Source organism: Zalophus californianus, chromosome 4 (genome assembly GCF_009762305.2).
Source record: "Zalophus californianus isolate mZalCal1 chromosome 4, mZalCal1.pri.v2, whole genome shotgun sequence".
Taxonomy (NCBI): Eukaryota; Metazoa; Chordata; class Mammalia; order Carnivora; family Otariidae; genus Zalophus; species Zalophus californianus.
Window position 1 is genome coordinate 157,878,269 of NC_045598.1, and position 20,613 is coordinate 157,898,881.

General features: G+C 34.7%; 1 protein-coding gene across 33 annotated transcripts in view; it reads left to right on the forward strand.

Annotated features, from left to right (window-relative positions):
• The window catches only part of RIMS2 (regulating synaptic membrane exocytosis 2), a 583,419-nt gene that overhangs the window by 429,259 nt on the left and 133,547 nt on the right, over positions 1–20,613 (forward strand). For 15 of the 33 annotated variants that reach the window (XM_027597538.2, XM_027597289.2, XM_027597533.2 and 12 more), the window contains one exon: positions 4,065–4,165. The exons of the other annotated variants lie outside the window; for them this stretch is intronic. In XM_027597538.2, coding sequence (XP_027453339.1) covers positions 4,065–4,165 — 101 coding nt within the window. The remainder of the gene's footprint in view (positions 1–4,064; positions 4,166–20,613) is intronic. 33 annotated transcript variants of the gene reach the window in all.

The window sequence follows — 20,613 nt, forward strand, 5'->3', positions numbered from 1 at the left end:
CCCAGTGCTCCATAGAGAACGTGCCCTCTTTAATACCCATCACCAGGCTAACCCATCCCCCCACCCCCCTCCCCTCTAGAACCCTCAGTTTGTTTTTCAGAGTCCATCGTCTCTCATGGTTCGTCTCCCCCTCCGATTTCCCCCCCCTTCATTTTTCCCCTCCTGCTATCTTCTTTTTTTTTAACATATAATATATTATTTGTTTCAGAGGTACGGATCTGTGATTCAACAGTCTTGCACAATTCATAGCACTCACCATAGCACACACCCTCCCCAATGTCTATCACCCAGCCACCCCATCCCTCCCACCCCCCACCACTCCAGCAACCCTCAGGTTGTTTCCTGAGATTAAGAATTCCTCTTATCAGTGAGGTCATATGATACATGTCTTTCTCTGATTGACTTATTTCACTCAGCATAACACCCTCCAGTTCTATCCACGTCATTGCAAATGGCAAGATTTCATTCCTTTTGATGGCTGCATAATATTCCATTGTGTATATATACCACATCTTCTTTAACCATTCATCTGTCGATGGACATCTTGGCTCTTTCCACAGTTTGGCTATTGTGGACATTGCTTGCACATTGATTTATTTAGGAACAATCCTGGGAAGTGAAATTTCAGGTTCAAATATATGACCATTGTAAAGCCTTTTGATACACAGTACCAAATATGTTGTATTTTTAAGCAATTTACTTTGTATCATTGTACATCGGGTACTTTGGAAAACATTCATATAAATGACCATCAACTTTTTGTCAAAAGCTGTCAATGACTGTCAGTCTGAAAAACAAATTTTTTCACAGTTAACAGATATTGAAAGACAGTTAAAATATTCAATAAAAGTCAAGGACAGTATTTTCTTTTTGAATTGCTGGTCCTTTGAAAATAATAATGTAACAAAATATTACATTTCTTTTATCTCATATACATTTTCATTTATTCTTATTTATCTCATTATATCTTAGGTAGTCATTTTAACAATTTCTATTCTAGTCCTCTGACTAGTGAAAGACATTAATAAGTTATTTTTATAGTCTATCCTACTGAAACTAGAAAATAGACATAAGGAACAATGCTTTCTCCTGTGTAATTGTCCCCTCAAAGTGGGCAACTAGCGATTGCATACACTGGTTCTACCTTTTTCTTTATTGCACTTTTATTTGGTACATACGCATAGGTAATATACTTCTTTAATCTTAATCAGAAAACTTTCTCAGATAATATTTTGTTTTATGCTCAGATTCCGTTTATTATATCTCTGTATTTTATGAAAATCAATTAGATTTGTTAAAGCTACACTTCATCCATATTGTCATCAAGTGTTTGGGGAGTTTCAACAGAAGACAGTTTTGTATTTCCTATGATGGATCTCTTTACCAGTAGGATACTTTTCTCTCTAAGGATATCATTGTTTGTGAAGTGTTTTCTTTATGAGAATAGGTCGATAAAAATGTAGAAAAGAAATGGAAGACTTCATAGGAGCCAAATAGTTTTGGAGAGAGGAATGTCTGGTTACTGTTTGTCCTAAGGATTAGTCTCCTAGAAGAATTTAAAGTTGTAAGTTAAAAGTGTATTTACCCAAGTTTGTTGACTGTATATCAAGTAAGGTGGTCACTTGAGATTTCATTAGTTAAGGTTCTAACAAAGAATCTTTCCATCTAAGGTCTGTCTATAGATGGTAATAGTCTGGAGATGAGAAATGTGTTTGAAATTGGAATTTAGTTGATAACATATTTAAATAATTATTTCACTCTCTCTATTTGCATCTTTGTTTACTTATAGCAAATACAAATTAATATTCTTCTTAGGACCCCCCAGTGATCTGTTAAATATAAATGATGTCCCATAAACCTGATTCTACAAGATCTTTAAACCCTTACTAAGGAGAAAGACTCCTTTGCAAAGCAATATTAAATCAATATGTTTAAAAAAAATTATGCTTCAATGCAGGGATCATCAAACCATGGCCCACAGACCAAATCAGGCCCGCTGCCTGTTTTGTAAATATGGTTTTCATAGAACAGTGACACTCATTTATGTATGCATTGTCTATACCTGCTTTCATGTTATAGTGGTAGAGTTGTGGTAGAAAATATACCGTCTGCAAAGCCTAAGATACTTAATATCGGCCCTTTACAGAACAAGTTTGTCGACTCCTGCCAGTATATATCACATTACTACCTGGTTATTAAAAACAATTTGATGTAGCTTCATAGGAGGCCAATGTCCAAAAAAAGTCTAAATATTAGAAAATGCGTATATATGTATGTATGTGTCTATATCTATGTGTATGTATATATATTTAAATATGAATATATAAAATGTGTTCAAGCTTTTTTGTCTGTTGGTGCTATTCATATTAATATACTATCTTGCTACCATGATATCAAAATGAAACTTTTTAAAAGAACTTCCCACTCAATTTAGCTAGTATCTTTAAGTACACATAATTTTTTTGATACAGGGATGGCTTTTTGTTCCATTGCCCTTGGAGAAAATAAACATATTTACCTGAGAATATCTCTTAAGGTACAAATAACTTCAAAATTGTATTTTAATATGCTAGTAGACATTTATACTTCACTGTATTTCACATTCAAATCATGGAGGCACTCACTTGATTTTGTGTATCATTCAATTTATATCAATATGACACATCCCTATTTTTTAATTTGGCACAGACTTAATCAAATAACTATTAAAATGAGACTCTTAAAAGGAACAAATTGCCTCACTTTATTGAATAGTTGACTTAAATTTGCTGTTTTACTTAGAGGTCATGTAATATAGATTCTTTATACATTCTTTTATTTAGGATTTTCGTACTCCTTTTTGAAATTTTTTCTTTTTTTATCTTTATTTTAAATTAATCGGTTTTTACTTAAAATTTGTTACCAACAAGAATTTTCTGATATACAATGAGATTTTTTTTCAGGATAAGTATTAAAATACTTATTTTTAAATAGGCACACTTTTGTCTAGAGATCTTTACTGCAGTTTTCAGGTTATGATGTTAAGCAAGGGGTATATATGTGTATGTTTACATTCCTCCCCACACTCAGTGGTTATGAATTTACATGATGACATGTTGTAGATACCCACTTGAGCCCAGTAAGCTATGATTATTTTTCCCAGTTTGTACATTTGTAGTATACAACTGAGATTTTGTGAGCATAATCTCATTATGCATATTTATGAGAAATGGAATTTTCATATAAACTCTCTTTAATAAAAGTTATAAATATACCTTAAAAACACTTTTTCATGTTTGCTAAGATTTGCTAACTGAATTTAGTTCTTATTCTAACCAAAGTTTTTAAAGACCCTCTTGATATCTATAATTGATGTGTTTGGAGGTAGACCTGTTATAGAGAGTATTAGTCTCATTTTGTAATAGGCTTACCATCTCATTTTCTCACCTCCTTACATTTTTTTTTTCTGAAATGATTTCAGTTATACTCTGTGCCTTTACTGGCATAGTATGTTCTCAGGAGTATTATTCCAAGTGCCTCTTTCTTGGTGCTAGTTCTAGAAAATTCAAGTTCAAAAGATCCATATGTAAGCTTGGACAACCTACTTTTTAACACATGGGCTAATTTTATGATAGTTTCTAAACACAATTGTAAAACTGTATTTGAAACCAATTAGACTTACAGCTATTTTTCAGTAAATAAATCAAATCCTGATGAATTACAAGCCAGTTTTTATTTATAGGATTACTATTGTCAAGTTTATGTGCTGTCAAATATATTCTCCTGGGCATACATGTACCAGAAATGTTTTCTATCTAGTTAAGATTTGTTGTTCTGTTAAAATTCATTTACATTTTATTCAGATTAATTTTTTTACATATTTAGTAATCATGCTTTTATTCACCAGATTGCATACTTTAAATAAATCTAAGAAATAATATGACATTTTAATTTGTATGTACTACCTTGAATGAAAGTAATATATCAGCCTAGCATTTCTTCTATTATTCTATTATACATCCTGTAAGTAGGGCTCAGAAATAAGAACTGAACATTAATTTTATGGGTTTTTTTCTACTCGATAGGTGCTATGGATATAGAGGAGAGAAATCGCCAAATGAAAATTAACAAATACAAACAGGTAGCCGGATCAGATCCCAGACTGGAACAAGATTACCATTCAAAGGCAAGACATTTTTCTTTTTAAAAGTTGTAAAATAAACAATCATATGAAACCGTTAGATTCTCTTCAACTTCTGAACGCAGATTAGTTAGACACAAACATATAATGCAATGGCCCCATGCCATCAAATGCTAAAATTTATAATGTGTTTATATTCCAACTTTTAAGGATAGAAATTGTCTTATTAAAAAAGTCATTATAATAATATAGGAGATTAAAGAAATGAAACTTATAAATGATCTGAAGAACAAATCTTTTAGAATTTTTTAATTTATAGAACCTACAAGGCTCAACACCCTCAAAAATGTTTAGGAAGAATGGCTGTGGTTTTCCCATACATAGATTTTTTTTAATTTTATAGCATTTTAATTGAACCTGGTTTATTAATGAGTCATCAGAACAAAATACATATTCATATGAGATGCTGTAAGTTCAAAAGTGAGCATCCTTTTGAGCTACTTTTTGGGAATAAGTTGAGGTATGAGGTCAATCAGGGAAGATTCTTGCCCTTCATTGCTTTTATATTTTCAAAACGTGTTTAGGTTCGTGATATTTTTCATGGTCAAAGTCATGAAAAGACTTTGCTCTGATGTACCTATTTAAGATTTAATAAGAGAATGAAAATAGCAAAATTTACTCATAAAACATTTAGTTACTGTGTGTTCTGTGGCTTAGTAATGTGATCATTGCAATCATGTAATATTTGTGGTCTATATATTTCTGTGTATTAGAGAAAAGCAGTTTAGATTTTTATACGCTTAAGTCTATTTTATTTTTACCTACTTAACCTTTAGTTCCTCTCCATTATACTCCATTCTTTGGTGAAGTCAAGACTTACTAAGTAAAGCATAACTGGCTACATTGGATATGCATATATACGTTTCTGGTTTCCCCACTATACAACCTAACAGAGGCAGAGATTCTTACATCAGCATCATCTTCCAAATCACCAATCTCTTCCCAAAATTACACAAATACTGACATGGTGAATGTAGAATTGTTCATCACAGAGTTCTGATGTACTAGAAATGATACAGGCCTAAAGCCAGAGAAAGGTAAATTCAAGACAAATAAACAAAGCCTTGCCTTTACTCAGCAGGTCCTAAAATATATTCATTTTCTAAAATAAAAATACGAATAACTTCAAATAGGCTCAGTGAATTTCATAGAAAATAGTTTTGCAATGATATAGTATTTCAGATACATACCAATCTTTTGAGCTTAATGTCAGAAATGATATCTGTCTTCCCAGGTACTTTGTCAGTATTTCTTCGTAGGGCTAAATAGATACACCTGATCTTTTGTGGAATCTCTTATACTCTAATCTCTCATTTATTCAGTATATATAGTCCAAAGACCAAGGCATGTACTCCTAATAAAATAGGATCTTAAAACTTCCAGAAACATGTCTTCAAGTAACATCAATTTTTTTTTTTGTTTAAAGATTCTATTTATTTATTTGACAGAGAGATAGACAGAAGAGCACAAGCAGAGGGAATGGCAGAGGGAGAGGGAGAAGCAGGCTCTGCACTGAGCAGGGAGCCCGATGCAGGGGTCGATCCCAGGACCCCCAGGATCATGACCTGAGCCGAAGGCAGATACTCAACCATCTGAGCCACCCAGACGCCCACATCAATTTTTTTTTATCTCCCACTGTATTTTAGGAAAGAATGTAGATGATTTTTTAAAGTACATATAATACTCTCAATAATATTGTCAATGAAGAGATGAATATCAAAGTTAAGGCAAAACAAAGGAACAGTAGAAGTAAAGTTTGTGAACAAAATGCATAATGTGAGACCCTATATACCTGCTGCATGTGAAGCCTGTATTTTCCTCGTGAGCTTCCTAAAAAGCAGCAAAGACAGAAGGGATAGCTGGGTCGGTTGTATGATTCCCATTGTTTATACAATAAAAACAAGTTCCTTAGATGCAATATCAATGATTCTTGTTATAGATACCTGGCAGAAATTTGCTATAGGAGGATGGACCAATGGAATACAATAGGCATGGCTCCAGATTTTTTTGAAAAAAAATAAGTTTTTATTCCATTCCAATTCATAAACTAATTCTTAAATCTTCAAAGTTTTATAACTTTGACACCAATTATTTTGGGCTGGAGAAAACTTAAATCTTGGCAAAGTACTAATTATACTAAGCAATATAATTTCATAGGTATTCTGTAAGGAAGTGGTTTTCTAAGTGTAGTCTCACCAGTGGCATCATCACCTGAGGACTTCTAGAAGTGCAATACTCTGGCCCAAGGACTTAATCAGAACTCTGGGGGTCGGGTCCCTGTGTTTTAACAAACCTACCAGGTGTACACCAAAGTTTGAGAACCGCTCTAAGGTGAGCCGCTTATAAAATTGACTTCCTCTATTAGGGTCTTAGCTGGAAGCCATGATGAATGATGTCATTAAAAAATGGAGACTTGGAGATTAGATGATCTGACACCTTTACAAGGTGCTCATAGTTTATAACATCCTATCACTTGAATATCAAATACTTGTCATTATGAAGTTATGCATTCAGCTTAACTAAAAATGTACTTAAGCCATTAAGGTATACCTTCTTTAAAGGGTCCAAAACACAACTCTGTTTCATTACCCTACAAATTACTTACTGATATGGACTATCTTTGCTGGTCATCTATCTCCCCATCATCCCTAACATGATCTTCCTCTGTCATGGATCAAAAAGAAAATTACAGAAGCATCTGTAGAACAATAACTACTAAGTTACTATCTAAGAATATTTTAACTATACTAGGAAATTTGAAAACAGAAAGCTTTTGTTTAAGAAGAGCAGTAAAAGGCATGTGCAGACATGATTCCAATTTCTCAGGGGGTCTTCCCTCAAAACAGAATTTAACTGCGTTTATCTCAGTCTATTTATCTTTATCCCCTTTCTCTCTCTTTATCTCAGCTTAAAATATCTGTTCCACTCTCAGCAGAAATTTAAGGAGCAACTTTGATTTTTCCCTATAAGATCAATATTCTCTGCTCTTCGTTGGCTCAGAAAAAAGTGATTTGTCTATTAAATTTAACAGTGCAAAATATAATTCAGCATAGACCAACTACCCTTCTGTGAGTTTTGTAATTGCTAATTAACAGAACTGGCAATAATTGAATGTCAAACAATATGTAACTAGACCTGAAAATTAATATGGAGAATTTGATAATGTTTATTTAAATATATAATGTTTATTTTTTAATTAGCTATATTTATTATTTTAAAATGATCCAGGAAGATATTTTTTTAAAAGGGTAGTCCCTAACATTTCAATAGAGAATGCTATACAGTTCCTTGGTACAGTGTTTATTTGGAATTCAAAGCTTTTATCTCTGTAGAAATAATGCTGTTTTTTAAATTAAATAATTAAATGATTTTGTATTCCCACAAAAATATCTTACTCTTATTACAGCATAAGTGCTATATATAAATATCATATTATAATTTTGTTTTCTTATTTATCTCCCTAGAATTAAGTAATAAAACCCATAAGTGCCCAGAAATTTTCAAATGTGAGCCAAAAGTCTAAATTAATGCATTTAACCCTTAATCTAATGGACTGACTTAGTGTTCAGGGAGCAGAGGATGGTGTAGTAAAAGAAAGGAAAAGGGTTTTACTCCATTCATTGTGCACACCTGAACCTACTTCTTGTCACCCTAGTTAGTCTCAGGCTTTTTGTCCTTTAAGGACCCATTCACCCATTTCAAAAAGACCTATCAAAAGGAAAGCAATCCGACTAAAGTAATGTACATTATAATATGAATAACATAACACAGAAATAGTTTCAGTTTTTTAAACCTATAAATACAACTAAAACTCACATTGATGCGATTGCAAACAATATCAATGTAAAAAATTTCAGACAGTTTGGGTGCCTGGGTGGCTCAGTTGGTTAAGCGACTGCCTTCGGTTCAGGTCATGATCCCTGGGATGGAGCCCCGCATCACAATGGGTTCCTTGCTCAGTGGAGAGTCTGCTTCTCCCTCCGACCCTACCCCCTCTTGTGCTCTCTCTCTTTCTCTCTCTCTCTCAAATAAATAAAATAAAGTCTTCAAAAAAAAATTCAGACAGTTTAAGTATTTTTGACAAGTAGGTCGCCTCTGTCGACCTAAGCTCTTCCTTTATTAAAAGAACTTATTCTCTTCTCCACACTGAGAATACACATTCAGGGTCAGTCTTGAGTGTTTTAAATGGATTTTCAAGACATAGGCAACAGGGACACCAAAAGAGGGAAACAGGCTGGGGCAGGTTAGGAGTGGCCGCATATGGAGTGTTTGTAAGTTTGCTGTTTGTAAACAGGAGTACTTGAAGACTTCAGTGTCCTCACAATGTGGCAGTGGTTCATGCCTGTAGTGTAGTAGTTGGAGGCACAGCCTGCAGAAACTCCCCCCTGGGTGACTTTGGGTAGGTTAACCCTTTATTCTCAGTTTCTTTACCTATTAAACTGGGCTTTGAGACCTGTTTCGTAGGGTGATGATAGGGTGAAATGAGATGATGTGTATAAATGGCGTAGCATTTAGTGATTAAATGCTGAATACGTGGTGCAGATAACATTTGTTTTTATTTTTGTAATAACAACAGCAAATGTAATCATAGACACCAGAAATTAAAATTACAAGGTCGAAAAGAAATAGTAAAGAAATAATTGAGCTAATGAAAAGGATTTCAGGCTAACTCAAATATCATGGAATGTTCCCTTTGTTCTCAGAGAATTCAAGCATCAGAGATCTAAAATGAAAAATCAAATTTAGGGGGAAGGAATTTATGAATCTTCAAGGGATATGGAGATTAAAAACGCGAGCCTGGAACATAACATGGGATGGGAAATTACAAACTAAATTATTGAAATTAAGAAATTATGATATCAAGGCTGATGTTAATGGGCGTGGTCCTTGGAAAGTGGTTAACAGGTGCACGCGCAGGCATGGGCATTTAACAGGAAATGCTCCATAACAGCAGTGATGTACATGGATCTGAACATTCTAAGACGAAATTTATAAAAAGTAAAATTTAAAAACGTGGATAGGTGGCCTTGTACAAATTAAGAAATTGCATGAAAATACATGTATTTAGCAGAAGTGAAGAAATGAAAGCTATGTTTTAATTTTATAAGCAGTGATTGAAATAAAATGCTCAAACTTTTTTGGCAGAAAAGTTGAGTTGCTGGCAGCATATAACACAGTCCAGCAACAGAACAGTTGAGCTGGGCTTTGTGCGCACTGGAGGAGATACTGCTGCAGACTCCCTTCTCAAGCTCCCTTCAAGAGAACCTGGTATTCGCATGAAATAGACCCCATTGTGCCAGCATTACTTAGATGGAATCATCTGATAAATAGGGCAGGAGCGATCTCAGTAACTCAGTCTCTCCCCTGCAAGGCCCTCAAGGAATAGGTTAAAATGTCCCGTAGGAAGTCATGAAGCTTCCTTTCTTGGAAGAAGCAGTTCATTGTTTCATGAACAGAGGTAGGGTTCAGGTTTTCAAAATAAATCCCTGCTAGGCTTCGTCTAGCCAAATAGCGAACAGAATGGTTTCATTTGTAAAAATCAGAATTAAGATTACTTACCTGTGGTTTCCATCCCAAGCTAGGTCAAGAAATCTTACCCCTTACTGATGGGGATGCCACAGCCAGAATGCTAGTGGCTGCACCTGGATTGCTGCAGTGAAATACACCATTTCTCTCACCTTCGGGTCTGCTTCGGCAGATGTTTCTGTTGGGTTAATTTCTCTATAACCCTGAAGTCAGCAAGCTTCAAGATCGATAGCAAAATCCCAAGAGAAACTTCTGGAATTCACTGAAAGTGGCTGATATGCGAACATAGGAAGAAAAGCCAATGAGTTACTTTACCTAGAAGCATTTTTTTTTTAATTTAAATTCCACTTGCCAACATACCTGGAAGCATTCTTATTGCCAAACTTAGCCACCAAGGTTCTGAGAAAGCGTACAGAGTCCTGGATGCCGCTGTCCCTTCTTAATATTCTCTACCTCTCCTCCACCACTTAAGGATACATTTTGTCCAAGTACTGCACACTTTAGGTTGCTTCCTGGCCCCAAACCAGACCACATCCTTCTGTACTATCTTGCTACTTACCCGAGCCAGACAAGCCTCCACGCCTTTTATTAGTCACCTGCTGTGTACTTTTTTACGATTAGTCTCTGGTTGTTCCTTTTCCAAGTATATTTACGAAGAGAAGTAAAACTAGATTTTAAAATCTAGATTATTAAACTAGCAAGAGCAGCGGTATATAATACAGTGCTACAAGTACATGAGATTTAGTGGTAATCTTACCAAGGCCTGAATAAAAAAAAACTTCAGTCTCACCTACAAAACTGACAAATGGCTATATAAGCCTAATGAAAAGAGAGTTGGAGATTGAAATGAAAAAGGAACCAGACAAAATCATATCGTAAAAGCCTTTGTACCCTATTTCCCCCTCTTCTGTAGTCTCTTACTCATGTTTGTGAGGGTAGATTTCTCATTTATATTCTATTAAACGTCCACCAAACTAGAATTTTAAAGTAAATAAAAAATTTCTATATACATTTATATAATTTCTTCCTTTACCTTTGAAATAAAGGGATGATCAAGGCATCGTTAAGGGAGAAGGGGCCATTGGAAGTATACCTTCATGCTAATGGGAAGCATTATCCATAACCAAAGTAGCAGCTATAATCATAGCACAACGTCTGGTCTTGATTACCGTAATGGAGATATATAGCCAGTTTTCTTAGTCACTCTTCAATTTATTTTTAGTGATTATGATTAAATATAGGCTGCAGAGTAGCATTAAAAGTATGGACTCCAAAACCAAACTGCCTGGGCTCAAATCCTACCTGTCATTATTTATATGACCGTGGGCAAGTTAGGTTTCTTATTCTGGAAGATGTGCTAATAATCGTACCTACCTCATTGGATTGTTTTCAAGATTAAATCCATTTATATACATGTATAACACCTAAACAGAGTTTGGAATATAGTAAGGAATACATACATGTTAGCTGTGAGATGATGATGGTGATGATGATGGTGATGATGGGGAAGAAGAAGAAAAAGAAGATTCATTTTCAGCAGATAACTTGCTCTTACCAAAGTCTATTTGTTGCCATCAACAATCTACTAGGTAGAGATAAGCATATCTCTAAGGTAATCCTAAAAATAATTGGGTGGAAATGGAGGAAAAATATAAAAATTAATGATAATTTTAAAAGTCTAAAAATTGATGAAGGTTGTATTATTTTTTTACCAGATTAGTCAAACCTTTATTTACCCAAAATTATTTTTCTTACCATTTCTACTCCACAGTAAGCTGGATGTGCTTCGATTTTAGTTTAACGAGAGAGAGAGATAAAATTATTTTGCACATAAATTTATCTATTTGTACACACACCTGCACACACCCTAGAGCTCTGAGCCAAAGGAGAATTTCTCTTCTCCATATTTTAGCTGATAGAGGTAACAAATATTCATTTCTTGCTTATCCCATAGATACAAATATACCTACTTTATGTAAAAGATCCACAGTTAAAAACTTAACGGTAAATAATTTTAATGCAATTTTAGAAATGTGGTATTTTTATGTGTGGTTAATCTTTGAATTCAAAACTTTCTAATTTTAGGTTCCTTTTCCCCTTAATATCTCGTATTAGTTGGCTAGGACTGCCCTAACAAAATGCCACAGACGAGGTAACTTTAAAAAAAGAAACTAAGTTTCTCATAGTTCTGGAAGCTTGAGGTCCAAGATCAAAGAGTTGACAGGTTTGGTTTATTCTGAGACCTCTCTCCTTGGCTGCAGATGGCTACGTTCTTGCTGTGTGCTCACATGGGCATCGCTCTGTGTATTGGATTAGGGCCTGCCCATATGAGCTCACATTACCTTAATTATTTCTTTAAAGGCACTATTTACAAATATAGTCATATTCTGAGGTACTAGGAATTAGGATTACAATATACGAATTTGGGGGATACACAGTTGAACCATAACCTATCTCTACAAAATAATTAGTGGTCTTTTAAAATAACTTTGCTGCCTTATAAAAGCATATTTGATTATAATATGAATAGAGATTTTAAGGCAAGTAACTAAATATAGCTATTTTGTTTCAAACTAGTGCTCGCTTCGGCAGCACATATACTAAAATTGTTTCAAACTTTATGATTTTTTAAAAATGTTGTTACTTTTTTTATTTCACCAACTACATTGTCACATCCTAGGAGATGAAATATTTTGTTTTTGTATCGATAAGTTCATTTTTAAAATTAGTTTTCTTAGTGATAAAACCACATTTAAATTTAAATATGGTTTTCTTGGTCATAATTTTATTATGACATTCAAGCCATGGCTCTTTTTTCTTCACATATATTTGTGAATTGCTACCTATTATTATCTAACCACATGTCAGGCCAAGAAATACGAAGATGATATTTTTTAATTATGAAGAAGTCATTTGAGGTTCCTAAGACAGCAATTTGTATGTTATAGAACACTATAAGATTTCAGAAGAAATTGTCATTTCTCCCTTTTCCACCAATACAATGTTGCTAAAAACTGACAAAAGAATTTTAAGTAACATGTATTCAGCTACCTGCTGCTAGAAAGGTCAATCTGTGAACAATAGCTGCTATTGCCAAGATCACAATTCTTTTAGTATGTTGTGTAAGAATACACAGGGAAAACATTTCTCTTTTAGCTCCCCCACCCCGCCAAAAAAATTCACGCATTCACCTTTGCTTTCATCAAGCCTCCGGAGTTGCTGGATTGCTAACTACTAGCATACCTTAGGGAATATAAGGGATGAATGGTACGGTTCACCAAGAGGAGAGAAGTCTTGCTTTATAGAATCAAGGAGGATATGAGAAATAAAGAAGGAAGAAAATGTGATAAGTAAGGCAGAAATATTATTTCCACTCAAAGCCCATGTAATCTAGAAGCATTGAGTATTTTCAGAAAAGAAATTACAAGTATAAGAATATTCTAAACAACCAGAGAGGTGAAAACATATATACCTTCTGAACCAGTCATGGCATTTATCACCTCCTAAAATGCATGTATTCTGCCTTATATGATAATTTGCTTATTTTTTATCTTCTTGAGAATGGGGACTATGTTTTTTTCATCTTGGTAGTCTCTCTAGTGGTAAGCACTTTGCTTTGGCTATAATAAGCACTCAAAGGGATATTTTTCTAGAATATGGACATCAATGCTGAGAGGAAGCTAGAGTGTCAGGGGTGGTGTATGTTTGGAAAAGGCTTTAGAGGAGATGAATGTCAAGTATTTCGTACCAAGGTAAGGACAGGATACGAACCCCGGGAGAAGGTATGGGTAGGTTATTGCATGAGAGTCAGAAGCAAATTTTCTAATGGGTATGTAATTATTGATTTTATCTGGAGTTAATCATAGTAGAAAGGATACTGAGAAAAAAATTAGAAGATTTGGGCTCTAATTTTTATTCTACCACTTATGTGATAAGACTTTGGATAACTGACCAGTAGTTCTTCACAACCCAGCTTTTTTCTGTGTAAAAATCGAGGAAACCTGGTAATCTATGAAGTGTTACACAAATACATGGTACTTTGGAAGCGGCATTGAAAAAAAAAAAACCACTATGTATTAACATTTGGGTTTTAGGCAACCTCATCATTAATTAAGTGAATCATTTAATCTCATGGCCTAATATTTAAAATTAGGTTTGAAGTAAGATTTTCTATATTTCATTTTCTTCATCTAAGTGATTCAACAATCTCTGATCAGGGTCAGGCTCTCTATTAGATATATTCTCACAAAGGATTGAATCTATGTATTTTTAAATTAATTTATATCATATTAATTATGATTTAGAGAAAAAATTTATATGTATAATATTTTAGCCTATTACTTCACATGAAATAATTGACAGCTAGGTTTGAATTGACACTTAATTCAAAACCTTTAGTCAATTAGGCAGTCAGTCAAGTAGGACAACGTGGAGCTGTCTACACCTATCATTTCAATCTAATTTGGCTGATTATAATTTGAACATCTCTACAATTTTATTATGTAACAGCTTGTTCATGAGCACAAAAATTAGTTGTAATTTTTCCTCAATTGGAAGAATTACAGATATTGTTTATTAGCAAAATAAAGTCACTACTGTTTTCCTTAACATGGAATATTGATTATTTCTATTTCATCAGTTTTGAAGATTGCAAAATAATACTCTAGTCTGGAAATAATATAGCTGACCTATAAGAGAAGGAACTTTTGGCTGGTGATAACTTCGAGAGGTAGAAATGTTGTGTGTAAAGGGTACAGAACTTGGCTTGGCACATGGGAGCTCCCAGTAATGGTAGTTATATTTATTATATATGTGATGCAGGGGTAATAAAAGAAAAACCTTACAGTTGAACTTCATTCTCGTAGATGAATCAAAATATACTAGTTCAGGACAACTTCCTGATTAACAAAGAAAATGGCTATGATTTTATGATTGACCCTTTTCAGGTCATTTTCATGACCAGGGATACTCACAGCAAAGCTAATAGTCTTCAAGATCCAGTCATGTAAGAACCTGTTACTTCTTAAGCACATTACCATTTTCTGCCTACCCCACCTCCCCCCCAAAAAACAATGACCTGAATTTTAAATGGAATGTAAGGGGGTTATTTCAATAGGACATAAAACATCTTTATCTTTTTATTCAAGTTAGTTTGCAAGATACTGTTTTTTTGTTATTTTCAAGTTTTATTTAAGATCTATCCAGTTATAGTTATAAGTTTTTGTATTCTGATTATGCATGTCGTTTTAGGTAAAGTTTTAAAATTCAGAAAAGGAAGAAAATCTTTATTCTGAAGTATACACTTAAAAATGTGAATGTTTAAAAAGAAATGACTTAGATTCTACATAAGCTTGCCAAGTATCCCATTAAACATGAAATTATAGGTAACACATTTTTTAATGAAATTGAAAGACTTCAATACTAACAAATCACATAAGCTTAGTCAATTCACTTCGCTGTTTCTTAATTTTCTCATCTATAAAATTAAGAATCTAGATTATATCCTCTCTGAGGTCACTTTCAGCTTTAAAATACTGTGATTTCTTTTTAATGACTCAGTGATGAGCGAATAACTAAAAGTATGTTTCAGCACGAAATGACTTTCCTGGGTTTTTTTTTTTTTTTTTTTCCTTAAACAAAGGGTGGTTATAGATGAGTCCTCTTCTGTGTATCTGAACATAATCTCAGGGGACATTTAGTAGCTTTCTCTTTTCTGCAACTCAGAATTGCATGCCTGGTATGTCTCTAAAGCTGATCAGCTGTAATTCTGTTTTCTGGTTCTGCAACATTAAAAGAAAAAAAAATTTCCAGGGAAACAATCAAATGAATAGCAGTAAAATGAAGGACTAAGCAAATGGAGGGAGGAAGGGAGGAAGGGAGGGAGTAATGAAAAAAAGAGAGTTTGAAAGCAAAGGAAGGAAGGGGGAATGGGAGAAGGGAGGCAGGCAGGCAAAATCCTTCCAGTCTAAGAGCTCCTAATTGAATTAGGGAAACACAGGTACATCAGTGTGACTCTTACAAAATAGGCTATGTTAACTGATATAATAAAACTTAACCATGCAAAGGAAGCATAAGAAGAGAAATATTCATTTGGCTTGGAGAAATCTGGAACATATCGTAGAATAATACATGAGGTGAAGGACATGTCAGGTAGAGGAAGAGCTTAAGCAAAGTTGCAGAAGCATACGAGCAAAAGCCGTATGTTTAAGGAACAGCTAGTAGTTCTTTAGAATGGACACACACAACAAATTAGGTTACATATTAGGATATAAGAATGGAAAAGTTGGCTGGGACCAGATTGCAGAGGGCTTTGAATCACTTAGTTAAAAATCCAGAATGTTTTCATTATAACCGTGGGATTTGAAGATATTTGAAGAAGTCACCTATATGAACAAATATTAATTCTAGTGGTAAACTTAAGATGCATTTGAAAGGGAGATTAAGGACAAGAAGTCCTATGCAGAGGCTACTGCTATAGTCCAAACAAGATGTAATTGTTACTCCTTGCTGTGTTTTAACTGTTGCCTCCATCCCAAATGGTCTTAATGCAAACCCCACTGAGGCTGCTCTGTCTTCTCACATGAGGAATGAGAGTAGTGGGCTTCTTCCAGATTTTCAACAGAATAATTACATCTGCCCTCTTCCTGAATTTAATGGATCATGGCAATTCTCAGGCCCTTCCAAGTTTTTCAACACTTTGTGGTTATTTGGGCTGTTATTTAACCCTGATTCTCTTAAATACAAGTACCTTGAGTTACTCTTTTGCTTTCTAAGGTACTAATTTGAAAAGGAGCCGTCTCCATATCCCCAGTCCATTAAATATTGTTGTGTGTCTGCCTGCTTCACATTCCTGGGACCTTTGTCCTGATGCTGTGTTCCCATGTTTTCTTTCCATTGCAGCTTTTGGAATGCTAGCTTGCCACTCAATATCTGTAATGTCACTACCCCATATCCCAGTGCAAGTTATAAATATTCTCTCAAAAATACAAAAATCATATAATAAACCATGGAATATTTAAAGATAATCCAAAGGACCAAGTATAAGGGATTCTTATGGCAAAGGAGAGCTTCTTCGTGATATTATTCAGTGCTAGATAGATCTTACAGGTTTCTTATACGAGGGTTTAGAAAACATTTGGTCACAATAATGGTACCAGTGCTTGAATATTGACTCTTCTGTCTTTTGGAGAAGTCTGGGTTTGTGGGTTTGCACCAGCAGCAGGCATTCTGTTCTCCCCTCTGTCAGCTTAGCTGTAAGTGAAATGTTGTGTATATCACAATGAGATATTATCATTAATATTTATTTAACAGTCTGGGAAGAACAGACTTCAAGAACACTTCTTCATTGAGGCAGAAATTTCAGACATTTGTTTGAGATATTACTGAATAAGAAAGGCATAAAAATGAATGTAAGACTCATTAAGGCTGTTGAAAAAGAAAAAAAATCATTTACCTTGTGTGAATACATCTGAATCAAGAGATGGCTAAGTGTTAACACATAAGTAAACTTAGAAAATAATAGCTGTCTTAGGCATTGGGCAAAGAAAACAATATATAAAATATTTGGAAGTTTATAAAGCATAAAAAGTATCCACATTTTAGTAATTATTAGTGTTACAGTCATGAATTGTTACATTCCCTGGTTTAACTTTCCTTGATGCCTAGTAGAAGCATAGTTACAAAAAGTAACCCAGGTTAATAGTTTCAAGAATAAAAAACATGAATTTCCAAGTCAGGTTTGGTGTTGTCCTACTCTAAGTAAATAAACCAACCTGGTGTCAAAGACAATGCCGTATTTTTTTTAATGAGATATGCAAGTAGGAACTTACAAAGTTTTCATAGCCCTTTTCAAGTTTTTTTTTTTTTTAGCCAAGAGAAAATATTTGAGGTGATAGCTGGAATGATGAAGAAACTGAGTATCACAGCCTAGAGCTTCTTTAATTTCATCACAGACTATGCCTAATGATTATCATGATATAAATATTTACTATGTGTCAAGACCTGTGATCTCATTTAAAGCTCACCACAGGCTCAGAGAAGTTAAGAGACTTGCCCAAGATAACACAGCTCCCACTGCCTCTTACGATCAAAATTAGACCACATTATAGGTTTTATCAATATTGTTGGTTAAAGAATGTGCCTTTGTACCATGAGGTCAGAAAATAATTTTTTTGACCCAGAACAGAATGAGTGGTATAGCATTCAGGTGTGTATACTCATGTTCATGATTAAAAAAAAAAAAAAAAAAAAAAAAGCCTGGCAAAATTATCCAAATAAAAATTTTTTTTTTCACAAACAAGAAGTCCAAACAGCTGCCCAAGGCTGATCCTGCTGTTTAAGGAGCCAAGCTTCCTTTTCTTGGAGCTTCTCTTCCTGCTCCCTGTTCTTAGAGTAGGACATTCATGCTCATTGTCACAGAATGATGACTGCACCCCTAGGCCCATGTTCAAACTCCAATTAGAAAGAAAAGCAAAGAGGGAAAGGCAAATGGCCATCCCAGCTGAGTCAGGCAACTGTAATCGCTCTCGCCAACCCCCACCTCCTATTTTCCTGCTTATATCACAGGGACCAGACTCAAGTCAAGTGATCTCCCTGGCTACAAGGAAAATGAAAAATGACGTTGTTTTGTTTTGTTCTTGTTGTTGTCATTGTTAGACTACTAAAATAAATCCTGATTCTTTGAGTAAAGAACAAAAATGGAGAAAGAATGTTGGTAGGCATTCAGCAGTAACTGTGACCAATGAATAGGAGTAGTAGACTTGAATTACCAACATGAAAGACCAAGGACTTATTCGTGCACCCCTAATAGCTAAATATCCAGATATCTGTTACAATAAAATGAGTAACTGATATTTCTTGACTAATCAGAGTGGAGAATATTGAAGAAGGAGAAGTCAAAGGTAACACAAATTTCTCTGTTTTAGTTCAATATTGAGCCTGTTAAGTAATGCAGGGAATATAGGAGATTACAAGAATAGCTGGTTTGGGGTGAAAGAGAATAAATTTGGTTTTGGCCACAATTGAATGTGTTATACCTGAAAAACAGCATGTGGTAAATGCCCTGCTAGCACCTGGAATTACAAGTCTAAAGTTTGGAGGATAGTGAGAGCAGACGGTCAGAATTTATTCGTCATTACATGGCAGTAAAAATGCACAGATAATCGATCAGGTCATCCTGGGGGGATATGCATAGTGAAAAGAAAAGTGGACTATTGATCAAAATTTGGGGAAAATATCATTTAAAATCAGGTCAGAGAAAGTGAAACTGGCAAAGGAGATTAAGAAGGAACAGTGAGAGAGCCAGGGGAGAAACCATGAGTGACATTATCTGAGAAACCGTTCATGGAAACATTTCAGAAGGAGAGAGGACGTCAATATTAGATGTAGCAGCAACATCAAGAAAGAACTGAAGACACTACTGGCTGGTAAATTAGGATATTTTTGGTGTTTTCTGTTTGTTTTTGAGAACAGTTTCAGTAAACGGTAGCCTAGAATGGGTGAAGAGTTATGGATTCTGAGGGGAAAAGTGGTAAGTGCATTTGCTAAGAGCAAAAGCATGAGTTCTATAGCTACCTGAGATCTGCAAATCTGGAATTTTATCACACAACTGGCATTTCCATTTCTAAAATTGTGAGACATTGATGGAACTAAATAATAGATGATGAGAGCAGCTGATTGCTGATAGACATGTAGTTCCCACAGAGCCAAGCCTTTGTGAGAGTCATAATTGACTACTAGCAATAATTCCTCCTCTACAAATTCTCCAGGAAAAATTATTAATCTTATAAGTTTCCCTCAAACCAAAAGACAGTAGGCTTTTTAGTAAGTCTTGGCCAATAGACTAATGGCTACCCTTTCTACTCTTGTAGTTTTTTCCCTTAAGCTGTTCTTGCTATTCCATCTTTCACAAGATTTCCCTGGATGAATAACTTACAGATAATGCACCTTATTGTCCCTTACTCATTGTCTCCTGATGAATCTCAGTGAATCCTACAAACAGTGCACGTATTTCTAAACCCCATGCTTGGTGGGATACACCAAGTCTGCATTTGGTGACCACTTGGTAACTTGAAATCAGCCATGGTGGGAATATTTATTCCTCAGAAATTAGCAAACGCTGTAAATCAGAACTTTTTCCCCTTGGATACTGGTTGTTAAACGTATCAGCACACCACTGCCCATACCTATCATGGGGAATAAGAGGATTACATGACTAAACTCTATTCATCTATCTTCACAGTATTTTATACTCTGACTTGATGCTTCATCCTGGAGATTATACTCCAGTATATAGTCCAGATAAAACCACCATTCCCTTCATTTCAATTCATTAAACATTTATTAAGTTCCTACTGCCTGCCAGGCAAAGATCTAGGTAATTCCCATTATCTATACATACTAAAATAAGTAAGACAGTCATTGTTCTCAGGGAGTTTATAATCTAGGCAGGATAGATAGATAGATGATAGATAGATAGCTAATGTGTGAGAAAGAGATACGTGATAAAATTGTAAGAAATTCACGAATAAAGTAGTATAGGAAAACTCTGGGCAGTGACTGTCTTGAAGGAATTAAGGAAGAGTTTCCTGGCAGGGATTTCATTTGCAGAATATTGTTTTTAGGGCTAAATCTTAAATTAGCCCTCAGTTTTCTGTAGCTTTTCCTCTCTTCTCCCTCTCGGGGAGAGACCTTATTACACAATACCCTTTTTAGGAGTCGTATCTAAACAAAATGATCTCTTAACAGATTTTCGCATAGTGCAACATTCCTATCAAGCACTGTTAAGAGCCTTGGCTAGGACAGAGGGGAAATCATCTGGAAGTAGCTCCTCAAAGAGGGAGTTTCTGCAATTTTGGTACTATCAAAAGGCAATAGGACTCTTTGAATTATGATCTGAAATACTGTAA